Raw genomic sequence first — 13,547 nt, forward strand, 5'->3', positions numbered from 1 at the left:
AACACACCACCACCGGGGGCAGATCCTTCTCCTACATTGCACCCAAAACCTGGAACGCACTCACAACCCACATTCGCAAGACCCAAAACCTACTTCTTTTCAGGAAGGGCCTCAAAACCTGGCTTTTTGAACAGTGAACATCCTAGCCCCTTTCCCTCCCCCCGTCCCCCCCCAGCGCCTTGAGACCCTCACAGGTGAGTAGCGCGCTTTATAAATCTCTTTGATACAGATCTACCTATATATATATATATATATATCTACATAGATATATACATATATTTTTTTTTTTAGTTGTTGTATGGTTTCCTTGGGGGCCAAAATGGCCCCCAGGGAAACCCTACAACATCTAAAAAAAAATAATGCCCCCACAGGGGGTCACCCTGCCCACGGGCGACCCCGTCATTTCATTTTTTTTTTTTTGGGGAAAAAAAAAAATTCCCCTGGGAGGGGGCACCTCCCTTTTTTTTTTTATAAAAAAAAATTATGCCGGGGAGGGGGGCGGCCCTTTTCCAGGGGGGGGGGGGTGGGGGGGGGGGGCGCCCCCCAAAAGTGAAATCCCTGGTGTCTAGTGGGGTTTCCTGGCCCCCGATCGCAGCTGTGCTGCGATCGGGGGCCAGGAAACCGTTTCAGAAGGCCTCGTAAGAAAGGGGAGACTCTTCCCCTTTCTTACGAGGCCTTCCCGAACGTGTAAAAGGCCGTTTTCCCCATGAAAGCAGGAAGCGGCCGCAAGGCTGCTTCCTGCTTTCATGGGGAAAACACCTTTGCAACGTCAGCGCGCCTCGCGGCGCGCTGACGTCACAAAGGGGCGGGTGGGGGGCGGGGGGAGACACGGTAGCTTCCGTGTCTCCCGGGGGGAGTAAAAAAAAAAAAAAAAAAAAAATCCTCGGGTGCAACGCACCCGAGCATTTATTAATGCCCTTCCTGGTGTCGGCCACTGGTCGTGACCCGCACCAGGGAGGGTGTGTGGGCGTCGGCCAGTGGCACAGTGGCAGACACCCGCACCTAAGAGGTTAAGTAATACATTGTTGTCTGTTTTGACTAGAATGTATTTTTGGGTTATTATGGGCTGAAATGCTTTCAGCGCTAGAAATACCGCTAACAGTTCTAAGTGATTTATGTGAAACTGTCTTTGATGTATGTCCCATTGTCCTTGGATGCTGTGTTGATTGAGGTGTGCTCCCCACCCTGTCATGGAAGCATCTGTCGTTATGACGTATTGTGGCACTGGGTCTTGGAAAGGCCGCCCTTGGTTTAAATTTATACTGTTCCACCATAGAAGCGAGATGTATGTTTGGCGGTCTATCAACACCAGATCTAGAAGCTGACCGTGTGCTTGTGACCATTGTGATGCTAGGCACTGTTGTAAGGGACGCATGTGCAACCTTGCATTTGGGACAATGGCTATGCATGAAGACATCATGCCTAGCAGTTTCATTACCATTTTGACTTGTATCCTTTGTTTTGGATACATGGCCTGTATTACATTGTGAAATGTTTGAACCCTTTGTGGACTTGGAGTGGCAATCCCTTTTGGTGTGTTGATTGTCGCTCCCAAGTATTGCTGTGTTTGACACAGCATAAGGTGTGACTTTGTGTAGTTGATCGAGAAACCTAGTTTGTGGAGGATTTGTATGACATATTTTGTGTGCTGTGAACACTGTCTTAGCGTGTTGGTTATGATTAACCAGTCGTCTAAGTACGGGAACACATGTATTTGCTGCCTTCTGATATGTGCAGCTACTACCGCCAGGCATTTTGTAAAAACTCTTGGCGCAGTTGTTATTCCGAATGGCAACACTTTGAATTGGTAATGTATTCCTTGGAATACGAACCTTAGGTATTTTCTGTGTGAAGGATGTATTGGTATATGGAAATATGCATCCTTTAGGTCTAGTGTTGTCATGTAGTCTTGTTGTTTGAGCAGTGGGATTACGTCTTGTAATGTAACCATGTGAAAGTGGTCTGATTTGATGTAGGTATTTAGTGTTCTGAGATCTAGTATTGGTCTCAGACTGCCGTCCTTTTTGGGTATTAGAAAGTACAGTGAGTAAACTCCTGTGTTTATCTGTAGTTTTGGTACTAATTCTATTGCTTCTTTTTGTAGCAATGCTTGAACTTCTAGTCCTAGAAGGTCTATATGTTGTTTTGACATACTGTGTGTTTTCGGTGGGATGTTTGGAGGGAATTTGAGAAATTTTATGCAATAACCATGCTGGATAATTGCTAAGACCCAAGTGTCTGTTGTTATTTCCTCCCAATGTTTGTAAAATTGGCTTAGTCTCCCCCCCACAGGTGTTATGTGATGGGGTTGTGTGACTTGTAAGTCACTGTTTATTTTGAGGAGTTTTGGGACTTTGGAACTTTCCCCTATTCTTCTGGAATTGGCCCCCTCTATATTGCCCACGAAAACCTCCCCGCTGATATTGGCTCTGGTAAGTGGGCCTTGCTTGTGATGTTGTGGTTTCTGTTGGTTGTCCTTGAAACCCTCCCCTAAAAGGTGTTTTGCGAAAAGTGCCTCTGCTCTGCGGGGAGTAGAGTGCGCCCATGGCTTTGGCTGTATCAGTGTCTTTCTTGAGTTTCTCAATAGCAGTGTCTACTTCCGGCCCAAACAACTGCTGTTCATTAAAGGGCATATTTAGCACGGCTTGTTGAATTTCCGGCTTGAACCCCGAAGTACGCAGCCATGCGTGCCTTCTTATTGTTATTGCAGTGTTTACTGTCCTTGCAGCCGTATCTGCTGCATCCATTGAAGACCGTATCTGATTATTTGAGATACTTTGTCCTTCTTCCACCACCTGTTGCGCCCTTTTCTGGAACTCTTTGGGTAAGTGTTCTATGAAATGCTGCATCTCATCCCAATGAGCTCTATCATATCTTGCCAAAAGTGCTTGTGAATTAGCAATGCGCCATTGGTTTGCTGCTTGTGCTGCCACCCTTTTGCCCGCTGCATCAATTTTGCGACTCTCCTTGTCTGGAGGTGGTGCGTCCCCTGAGGTATGAGAGTTCGCTCTCTTACGAGCTGCCCCGACAACTACTGAGTCCGGTGTCAATTGCGTTGTAATATAAACGGGATCTGTTGGCAGTGGCTTGTATTTTTTCTCCACCCTTGGAGTTATGGCTCTGCCTTTAACAGGATCTTGAAAGATTTGTTTTTAATGTTTTAGCATTCCTGGGAGCATAGGTAGGCTTTGGTACTGGCTATGGGTGGATGATAGGGTGTTAAATAAAAAGTCATCCTCAATTGGTTCGGAATGCAAGGTGACGTTGTGAAAAGCAGCTGCCCTTGCGACCACCTGTGTGTAAGATGTACTGTCCTCAGGTGGTGACGGTCTTGCAGGTTACGAGTCTGGGCTGTTGTCTGATACTGGGGCGTCGTAAAGGTCCCATGCATCGGGATCATCCTGACTCATTGTAGTATGAACTGGGGAGTGCATCAGTGGTGGAGTTGTTACCGGTGATGCGTGTATTGATGGTGGTGGAGACGGTGGTGGAGTTGTTTTTCTTGCCACTTTTGCCTGTGGCTGCTTGTCCTTTTGTTGAAAGGCAAGTTTTCTTTTTATTTTAATTGGGGGAAGAGTGGTTATCTTCCCTGTGTCCTCATGAATGTGTAGCCTTCTTTGTGTGTAGTCTGGCTCTACAGCTTCAAGTTCCTCTCCGAATCTATGCTTTTGCATTTGGGAGGTTAATCCTTGTTCCTCTGTGTAGGAACCTGTTTTCGGCTCCGAGGCTGGATGTTTCGGAACCGAAACTTTTTCGGATGTCTTTTTAGGCTCTGAAGAAACCTTTTTTATTTTCGGCGTGGTGTCTCGGTGCCGAACTTCTTCGGTGCCGCTGTCTCGGTGCCGAATTTTTTCGGAGCCGCTGTCTTGGGTCCGAAGTTGCTGTGTGGCGGTATCTCGACCTGAGTCGGATGACTTCGCCACAAGCGTGCCCTTTTTCGGTGCCGATGATCGTTCACCTATTTTTCGGGTTAAGCCATGGCCTGTTGGCGGTGGCGTCCCCATGGCTTTTGTTGACTTCGAGAGTCTTATGTTTCGACGTCTTACTCACGGTTTTTGACGTTTCTTCGGCCTCCAGCTCTTTCGAGTCCGACTCGTGGATGGAGAAAGCTTCTTCTTCCTCCTCGAAACACTCTTGTCCTGTCGACGTCGACGCCATTTGCAGTCTTCTGGCTCTTCGGTCTCTTAATGTCTTTCTCGACCGAAACGCTCGACAGGCTTCACAAGTATCTTCCTTGTGCTCGGGAGACAAGCACAAGTTACAGACCAGATGCTGATCCGTATACGGATACTTGTTATGGCATTTTGGGCAGAAGCGGAATGGGGTCCGTTCCATCAGCCTTGAAGTCACGTGTGGCCGGGCTGACCAGGCCCCGACGGGGGATCAAAAAAAAACCCGAAGGGCCACTGGAGCTTTTCAGAATTCGGTGTCGATTTGTTCTAACTAACCCGATACTGAACGCAAACAATACCGACGTTTTTTCCCGAGATTCTAACTAACTTTCCGACACGAAACACGGAGCGAAAAGGAACACGTCCGAACCCGATGGCGGAAAAAAACCAATCTAAGATGGAGTCGACGCCCATGCGCAATGGAGTCGAAATGGGAGGAGTCCCTCGGTCTCGTGACTCGAAAAGACTTCTTCGAAGAAAAACAACTTGTAACACTCCGAGCCCAACACCAGATGGCGGACTGTGCACAGCATGTGTATCTGCAGCTACACATGCCATCGAACATATATATATATATACACACACACATACATACATGAACCTGCTATTGGGAAGACAGAGGTGTGCACAAGCATGCCTCTATTAATGTACTTCGCATCCCACAAAGAAAAAAGTACAAACAGGTATGAATTTGCTTCTAGCTGTGATTAACACGAGCTTGAAAAGTAGTTAACTATCATTAAGATAGGCAGTCAGACAAGGAACAGAAAAGTTCCCTTCTAAAGTAAGGCAACAGAACTAAAGGAATGTTCGGACTACTTAAAGCACACCACTTTCTGACCGATAATACATGATCGATAACTGTGTACAAAAAACACTTGTCAGCTACAATAGCTTGCACTAATACACATCTCATCCTTGAAAGTGACAGGTGCGCACAAACTAGCGAACTATAAAAGGTAATTAATGGTTAGCTAATGTGAGATGTTTTTGGACCACGTTGACTTACTGGACTGATTTACTCAAATTAAATTGGGACATGGCAGCCATATTTGGCTAATGCACAGGTAACATCTAGTGCTATATCAAACTATGTTAAGATTATGTCTTTGATTATCTGTACTACAGCTGGGTAGTTTGATTCCATTTAAAGTGACAGAAATCGGGTTACTTTCAGAGAGGGTAAGGCTGAGAATGATTTGAGAAGTACAAGGAGATTTTGACACAGCTAATATGTATAATAAATCAATGCAGTGATGAGCTGACTGTCTGTAGCTAAAAAGCAGGGTAAATTTGGTGTGTTAGCAAGCTATTTAAAAAGAGAAATATAAGCATCTCTCACAATACTGATACTCTTTTCAAGAAAGCATATTAAACGAGGCGAATTCCCATAATGAAAAATATACAATCCAGATGTTTTTAATCAAGTGTTTTATCATTTATACATTTTGGACGTGTTAGCATACGTCTGCCTACTTTTTGTGGATTACTTCATTTTTTGTTTGTAGTTCTCAGCTTTCGTACTGGGTGCCTGTGGTACAATGCCATCACCTATGGGTTCGAGCCCATCAGTGTGGAGGCTGGTGTGTAAAAATATTTTGGCCGAAACCTGCTGCATAGATCCTATCAGGATGCACGGCTGTACCTCAGTCTTGGACAGAAAACTGAGCTATGTTTGTAAACGTTAATGGTTAAAATAACATTTATTGTAAACATTGGTACTTCAATGTATTTTATGAATTAACGGTAATAAAACCATAAGTATGGAATATTAAAAATAGCTACATGTCCCAAGGACAGGATTCTTCCGCAGTCTACTCGTCCCTTTTGGTGCCGTGCAGTTCCAAATTGTGGCAGCACCTTTAGTATATCAGTGTTCTGATAATAGTCTATATGATTTTCATGTGAAAGTGAAATTCACAAAAGTTTATTAGTAATTTGGTTTTCAGACCTGATTTTGGAAAATCTTATGAATGCCTGAAAGCCGTGATTCTGTACTAATGGGAAAACATGTACCAGCAGAGGCACTTTAGTGACTTTAACAAAAAATATGGGCCTGTAATTTATTTTCATGTTGCCTATAATGTTGTTTATAATGGTTTGATATAGATTCTCCATTATTCATGTATTTTCTTTTTACTGTCATGCATCAAACAGGTTTTACCAAATGATGCCACACAGAAATTGCAGTTAACGTTGCACAATAGTTTAGCAAAAATGTTTTCCAATTTGTTTTCATTTTTGAAGCACACAACCACTATTCTTACAGTCACGCTTATGCATGTATGTGTCTGTATATAATCAGGGAGCATTCTTGTAGCTCTATAAATATCCTCAATTTGTTTCATTTTGCTAACAGACGTACACTTTATATTGGAAACACTATCAGTAACACAGTTTGAGTTTACAGCATGCCCCTAGAGTGCCTATGCTAACAGGAACGGCTTTAGTTTTAAAGAATCATATACATAAGCCTGAACAAATTGTACATGTGGATTCAGATCTTGGGCTTAGTGGCAGACAATTCTTCTCAGATCCATACTGTGGTACTGCAAACTGGCAGCCAAAATGAGTTTGCTGCATGGGATTGAGCATGTTGTGCGAATGAACAAGAACATGAAAATCTGGTGTCTGTAACACCAAACCCTAATCCTGGTCGTCAGGCGTTAGGAATTCTATGACCTTAAACAAAACCATGATCTAATTAAAATGATAAACTACTACTGTGACTGTCTGCTGCAAATATACATTTAGGTTTAAGAAGTGTTTTGCATATTTCTATAGACTGGCTAAACAAATTCTGCATTTCCAATGTGGGGTCTCTTTGTGCTCCCAGGGGAGCAGAGGCCACACCCATTCAAAACATATAGAAATAAGGTATGAAAATATTGCCCTGGCTATCAGACACCAGGGCCATCTGGATAAAGAAGACCCAGGGAGACATTTATTTGGTGACACTTTCAAACTGGCTCAGGATTTCTATGTAAATGAGCAGAACATTTAAGAACTGTTACAAGACAGCCAGGCACATTAAAACACTAAGGCCCTGTATCTTTATTCCTTCTCCTAGGTTTTCGGGTGATAATGACTGCTGACAATGTTACTTGGACAAACTAAATTGGGCCCCAGTTGATTAAAGGCAGAGTTCCAATTTGGAGGCAGCTTCCTTGACTTGAGCGTGAAGGTTGCTGAAGAGGGCTAGTGACTTTATCATGTAGTCACAACTCTTAACTGAAAGTTGATCTAATTTTCCAAGTACACATTACAGGCCTCCTTCTTCCTGTAGTCACCAGGCACTGAATGAGATATGGGATTAAAATCCTTCAAAATGCCTTTGACCCTCCAGAATGAACAGCATGTGATAAAATTAATAGAAATGGTAAGACGTGTTTTAAAGAGGAGCAACTATGCTTCTGGTAGTGTTGTCTTAGTAAGTCGAGATGTAGGACATAATAAATCAGAGGCATGTGCCTTGAACTGAATCACTTCAAAAAATTATACAAGTGAAAACGATGAGCAGAGAGTAACACACTGGACATTAAATACAATAAGTCAGTAACTTGTAAGTATTCACATCAGTGTATCCTTTCACTTTACCTTTTGACAGGATCTCTATTTCGGCTCAGTGTCTAGTAAGTGTGTTAGAAATAAAAGACAAAAAGTCAAGAAGCAGGCAACGCATGCAATTAAAAAAGCACAGCGGTGGCACTTGAAAGAAATTGCTGCCCAATCAAAACAGGCATTCGGAGCAATAACACTTATTAAGGAAATGCACAGTTTTAAACAACTGAACACACTCAGCAAAATACACTGTCAGAAACCATTGGCAACGACTGAAAATCATTAACGGCGCAAGAAGGGATAACACAAGCTGGTTAAATAGGTGCACAGCAATCCCAGCAAAATGTGGTGGTTATTTAAAAAAGAAAAAAAAAAGAAGAAAAAAAAAAAAAACACACACACACACACACTTCCCACGGGTCATCACATAATGCAATGGGTTCAAATATTTATGTTACTCGTGCTCTTAAAAACAATTAACAGCACTCAAATCATTTAGACATTCTAATTAAGAGAAATATCTTCTACTTTTATGAAAAGATCAGTAGCTGCGGAACATGGGAATGGGGGCAAAGCACAGAGTTCTGTGCCACTAGGGTATAAAATCTCTACTTACAAAAGTGCAGATTTCATATCTTGTCCAGGAGGTGCAAAGTCTGCGTTTTAGAAGCACTGCTCTGTAGATTGGGGGAATGGCTGACCTAATGGCTAAGCTGAGGCACTTGGCGAGCGGAGACTTGTCTTAATTCCAAGCTCAGTCTTGGCATTGTTTGGGTTACGGCAAGTCATTTTATCTCCTTGTGCCATAAATGGTAACCTTCTCCTCTTCATATGATGTGGTCCCCCTCTATTTATTACTTTTAGGAGACTGTGCCTGCTGTTTTGTCCCCTCTGGCACTGCTAGTATGTTATCAGAGCATGTGCTCAGACCCCTCTAAATATGGTAATCGATTGGTTAAACCTTGTTCAAGTATTTAGATTTTAAAAACACTGGTGCATGAGAGTTAAATGTCACACGTGGGCTGCAGTGTGCATTCACACCACCCATGAATTAGCTTAACAATAGGACTTCAGGCGCAGCAGCCTTCACAGCAAAGTAAGTGTACATGAAATGTAAATGTGAGACAAACCAAATAATTGCATTAGTACGCCTCTGACGTGAAGGGTTGCAAAACTCTTTCACTGCATAGACTAAAACAGCTTTATTCTATGGGAGTATGCATCATAAGTTCGCTTAAGGAATAGCTAAAACATTTTCTGCACTCCATTATGGGGTGATTCCGGTTAAAACATTCCTCTGCCTGAGAACTAAGGGAGTAGCTAAACTAATTCTTACTGCTCTATTTTCTCCAAGAACCGCGTTTAGCTTTGATGGTGTGTGAAAAATTCTTCCTTGAAAAATAGACCCAATATGCGTTCACACCTTCCCGCCCGGGAAGCAGGCAAGAGTTTATCACAGGTCATCCACTGCCACTCATCTTGGGATGTGGAAAAAGGGGATTGATGGGAACCGGCAAAAGAAAGATAAGGATGGACAAAATCTTAGCGTGAGGGTGGTCTTTCAAAGTAGTCTGTTCTCAGCTAATACCTGCCTACACTAGCCTCGAGGCCAGAGAATGGTGGTTACTCCTTCAGTGACATCCCATGAGTTGGAGGTTTAAGCGCACACCAGACCAGTGTAGCACAGTTTCTTGTTTTTTTTCCACCAGAAAGCAAAAAACACTATTCAAAATGTAGAATGTTTTGGGCATGGGGATTTTCTTAGGTCTGGATACAGATTTGTCACCAGTGTTCCCTATAAAAATAAATGCCTACGAACACTTCCTCAGGACACAATCGGACTGGAAAAGAAAAAACAGAAGAACTTGCAATGTCTTCCTGCAAGAAGCTTGAGGTATGGTCCTGCTCTCCCTTCTACCTCAACTCTGGAGCTCTCAAGGGTCACATTATTTGTGTAGCCTAGGAGCGATATATAAGGTAGCAGAAGGACATATTTCCAAACAACAGAGGGGTGCCAATGGGAACTGTGCTTGAGCCCTGGCTGGAGAAAGTGGTTGAGCCTGCTTCCCACTGGTAAACTGTGGCCTGCCACCAAGAATCCTTCCCCAGCTGTCTGGGAGCTCTAGGAATGACCAGGAGGGCCTTATCCAGCATATGGAGACAGCGTTGCTCTTGGTGATGGCTGGAAGAATGGGCAGAGAGGTTCCCCTTTGGTGTTGTGGTTGGATTCGCTCAGAAGACTGCCAGGAATATTGGAAGTATTTAAGGGATCAGCATGAAACGTAACTGACTCTAAACGAACCATCCCTGCATTTGGTAGGGCTTGCCAGTATCTTTTTACTTAGGTTTCGTTTTTGGTTCAGGAGTTGACTCCGATGGTCGCTTTTGGTAATGGACACAAACTATTAAAACCCTATTGTCCCTATTATTGTTTTTGACAGTTTTATACAAAAATCCTCTCTTTATCAAATTTGACATTTTAGTTTTGTTAAGTCATTACCTTTACCTTCATTTTATCATCTATTAAGTTCAATATTATTTGCTGCTCCTCAAATAAATAACTAATTTCTCAAAGAAAAAAAGCCAGCTGCTTTCTGCCACTATCAGGGGTTAAGCCAAGGACTTCTTATTGAACCATGTTTGCCGTAACTTTGTGGGGTTCAAGATATTAACCCAGAGCCTCGGTTCTGCAGTGCATTATTATATGCAATTCATCGTTGTCGTCCTCTTCCATCGTATTATCAGTTACCTCCACACTGTTCCGCTAATTACTGAATGAGTCACTGAGTACAGTGCCTTGGGGAGAAATGTTTTGTTCATAAACTTTAAAAATGCATATTTTAAGCACTAGTTTCACGATGCCGAACATTCTACTCAGTAATATGATTTTTTAAGAGCGTCAAGGTGACATTAAGGCATTGTATGTACGTCATGCTTACAGTGCTGCGGCGCCAGAAATGATCTCAATCAGCTCCCTGGTGATGACGGCTTGACGGGTGCGGTTGAAACTTAAAGTCAGCTTGTCAATCATTTCAGCTAGAAAATGGGCAATGAATAAAATAATGTTAAATCAACAGAATCTGCAGTGTTCTTTATTTAAGATACAGCTTTTCCATGGACTTTGTGAAAGTAAATGTTAACAAACAGAAACTAAGCAATGGCAAAGTAATCCAGTATGGGTGTGATGTGCCAACACATGGAAACACAGCATTAGCACATTAAAGCCAGTCGCTTCGAAGAACTATACAGTGATCTGTATTGTGGGCTCCCTTGCCTTCACTTGCTGTCCACGTTGTGCTTCTATCGGAAATAAAATTCAAGCGGCAAGGGAGCCATCAGCGAAATACTTCTATCATTTCTATAATAATGTAGAAAGAAATGCAGGGTTATAACGGAGGGCCGTTGACACGGAGTAGGGGGGTCATGTAATAACATACAGCGGTGGGTGAGAGCAAACCGGGCAGCCAGGAGGTGGTCGGGAGGAGGAACGAGGAGCAGGCAAGGAGCCCTCTAGTGGTTAAATAGTCCCTCATGTAGTTCAAATGAAGTCCCTGGGTGAAGGCAGAAAGACACACCCTAAAAGCCAGTAGTATTAGGTGAAATGGAAATAACACAATGGGCTGAGCCGAGACATGATTAACAAAGTCTCAAGCGAATGGCTAAAATAGATTCATTGAAAAGAAGCCAGTGGTTATAAGAGACTGATCCAAACCAACTGCAGATAAATTAGAGATAATAGGTCTGTTGGACAGGAGTGTTGTGAAGACCCAGACATACAAAAGGAACGCTAGATTATAATAAAAGTGCACTAACAATTAGTTTTTTAAATATGTTTGTTGTTGTTATTTCTTATTGTGGTTACAGGCCACGAGTAACTAACAAATGTATACTGGGCAGAAAATTAAAGCAAGTCATTCTGTCAGCATAATTAGAAGCAGAGCGCATGTTTTATTTAGTGGTCTACTGTAGAAATGGTTTCCGAAGCTCTTTAATGTTTTCTAAATGCCGTAATTACAAGATCCTGCTCTAAAATGATCTTTAACTCTTACGTGGTCAGGCAAAATTGGTTACCTTGAACTATGAATACGAAAGTGCCCAACATGAAAAGGCTAAGATGACATGAGGATGCTAGATTTACAAAACAACATAATCTGAGATTTACAGATTCAATTTACAAGACCTAAATTGTGAGAAATAGAAAAAGAAAATGATCCAGTGAAAATTATTTATTACACCCAGGTCTTAGTGATACACACTTTGGGCATAATAGTACAAGACTGTTTCTTATACATGTCAACCTATTGGTGTAGCATGACAAACTGACAGATGTTTGCTTTCTGGCCGTGGTTTACATTAATATCTATATCTATATATATATATATATACGCACGCGCACACACACACCCTCCGCCCCCCCCCCTTAATGGACCACGTTTAATGCTATCCTAAAGTTTTAGTAAGACAAAAACAAACTGTACAGATGCGATATGAATAAACCAGCTAAATAGACATTTTGTTCTCAGGGCAAAAGGATGATATCCTTCTGACCATCTATTGGGGGTATCTTTGTCACGCCCACAGTTCCTCTTTCAGCAAGGCCTGAATACCCCCCTGAATGGGTGGGTCTTCGTTCCCTGTAGTTATACTCACAGGCATTCTTGGTGGCATTGTCCATAGCAGTCATTCTTGCACTCTGCTCGCTGGTAGTGGACTCCTTCAGTGTGTAGAAGAGGATGTTGGCCAAAGTGAACTCTTGGTAGTTTCGGAGTACATCGGCATCAATGTCGTCGTAGATACTAATGCTGTCTACAAAACAGACAAGCAGAATTAGTAACTCTCTGCATGCATTGTGAGGACAGATATATGATCCTGTTGTGATAAAGATGCCTCATCAAATTTCAATTTGAATCAATCCCTCCTCCGGATGGACTTCAAAACTATCACCACATCCTGAAATCTAAAGACCTAATTAAACAGTGTACCTGTCAACTGTGATTGTAACTTAAGAGGAACATAAGTCTGAAATTTTGATTTTTATTTCACTGTATGCACCGGTCACTACGGCACTCATAACGTTTACCTTCCACATCTGGGCATGCAGAAAAGCATGTGTAGGAAGTTGGCTCTGTATGCACTATTTCAAAGTAAGGAATAGTATGCACAGAGTCCAAGGGTTCACCTTAGAGGTAAGATAGTGGCAAAAAGAGAATACTAATGCTCTATTTTGTGGTAGTGTGGTTGAGCAGTAGGCTTATCAAAGGAGTAGTGTTAAGCATTTGTTGTACATACACAAGCAATAAATGAGGAACACACACTCAAAGACAATTCCAGGCCAATAGGTTTTTGTATAGAAAAATATATTTTCTTAGTTTATTTTAAGAACCACAGGTTCAAGATTTACATGTAATACTTCAAATGAAAGGTATTGCAGGTAGGTACTTTAGGAACTTTGAATTAGCAAAATAGCATATACAGTTTTCACATAAATTACATATAGCTATTTTAAAACTAGACAGTGCAATTTTCAACAGTTCCTGGGAGGAGTAAGAGTTTGTTAGTTTTTGCAGGTAAGTAAAGCACCTACGGGGTTCAAGTTTGGGTCCAAGGTAGCCCACCGTTGGGGGTTCAGAGCAACCGCAAAGTTACCACACCAGCAGCTCAGGGCCGGTCAGGTGCAGAGGTCAAAGTGGTGCCCAAAACGCATAGGCTTCAATGGAGAAGTGGGTGCCCCGGTTCCAGTCTGCCAGCAGGTAAGTACCCACGTCTTCGGGGGCAGACCAGGGGGGTTTTGTAGGGCACTGGGGGGGTCACTCC

General features: G+C 42.6%; 1 protein-coding gene across 3 annotated transcripts in view; it reads right to left on the reverse strand.

The window, feature by feature from the left end:
* The window catches only part of ATP5F1C (ATP synthase F1 subunit gamma), a 38,866-nt gene that overhangs the window by 7,306 nt on the left and 18,013 nt on the right, over nucleotides 1-13,547 (reverse strand). The window contains exons 7-9 of one of the 3 annotated variants that reach the window (XM_069229260.1): nucleotides 12,384-12,539; nucleotides 10,673-10,769; nucleotides 7,770-7,801 (exon numbers count right to left, since the gene is read on the reverse strand). In XM_069229260.1, the coding sequence (XP_069085361.1) occupies nucleotides 7,795-7,801; nucleotides 10,673-10,769; nucleotides 12,384-12,539 (260 nt within the window). In that variant the 3' untranslated portion in view covers nucleotides 7,770-7,794. Of the gene's footprint in view, nucleotides 1-7,769; nucleotides 7,802-10,668; nucleotides 10,770-12,383; nucleotides 12,540-13,547 lie in introns of those variants that run through there. The other 2 variants (XM_069229261.1, XM_069229262.1) reach the window with 2 other exon arrangements.

Source organism: Pleurodeles waltl, chromosome 4_1, assembly GCF_031143425.1.
Source record: "Pleurodeles waltl isolate 20211129_DDA chromosome 4_1, aPleWal1.hap1.20221129, whole genome shotgun sequence".
Lineage (NCBI taxonomy): Eukaryota > Metazoa > Chordata > Amphibia > Caudata > Salamandridae > Pleurodeles > Pleurodeles waltl.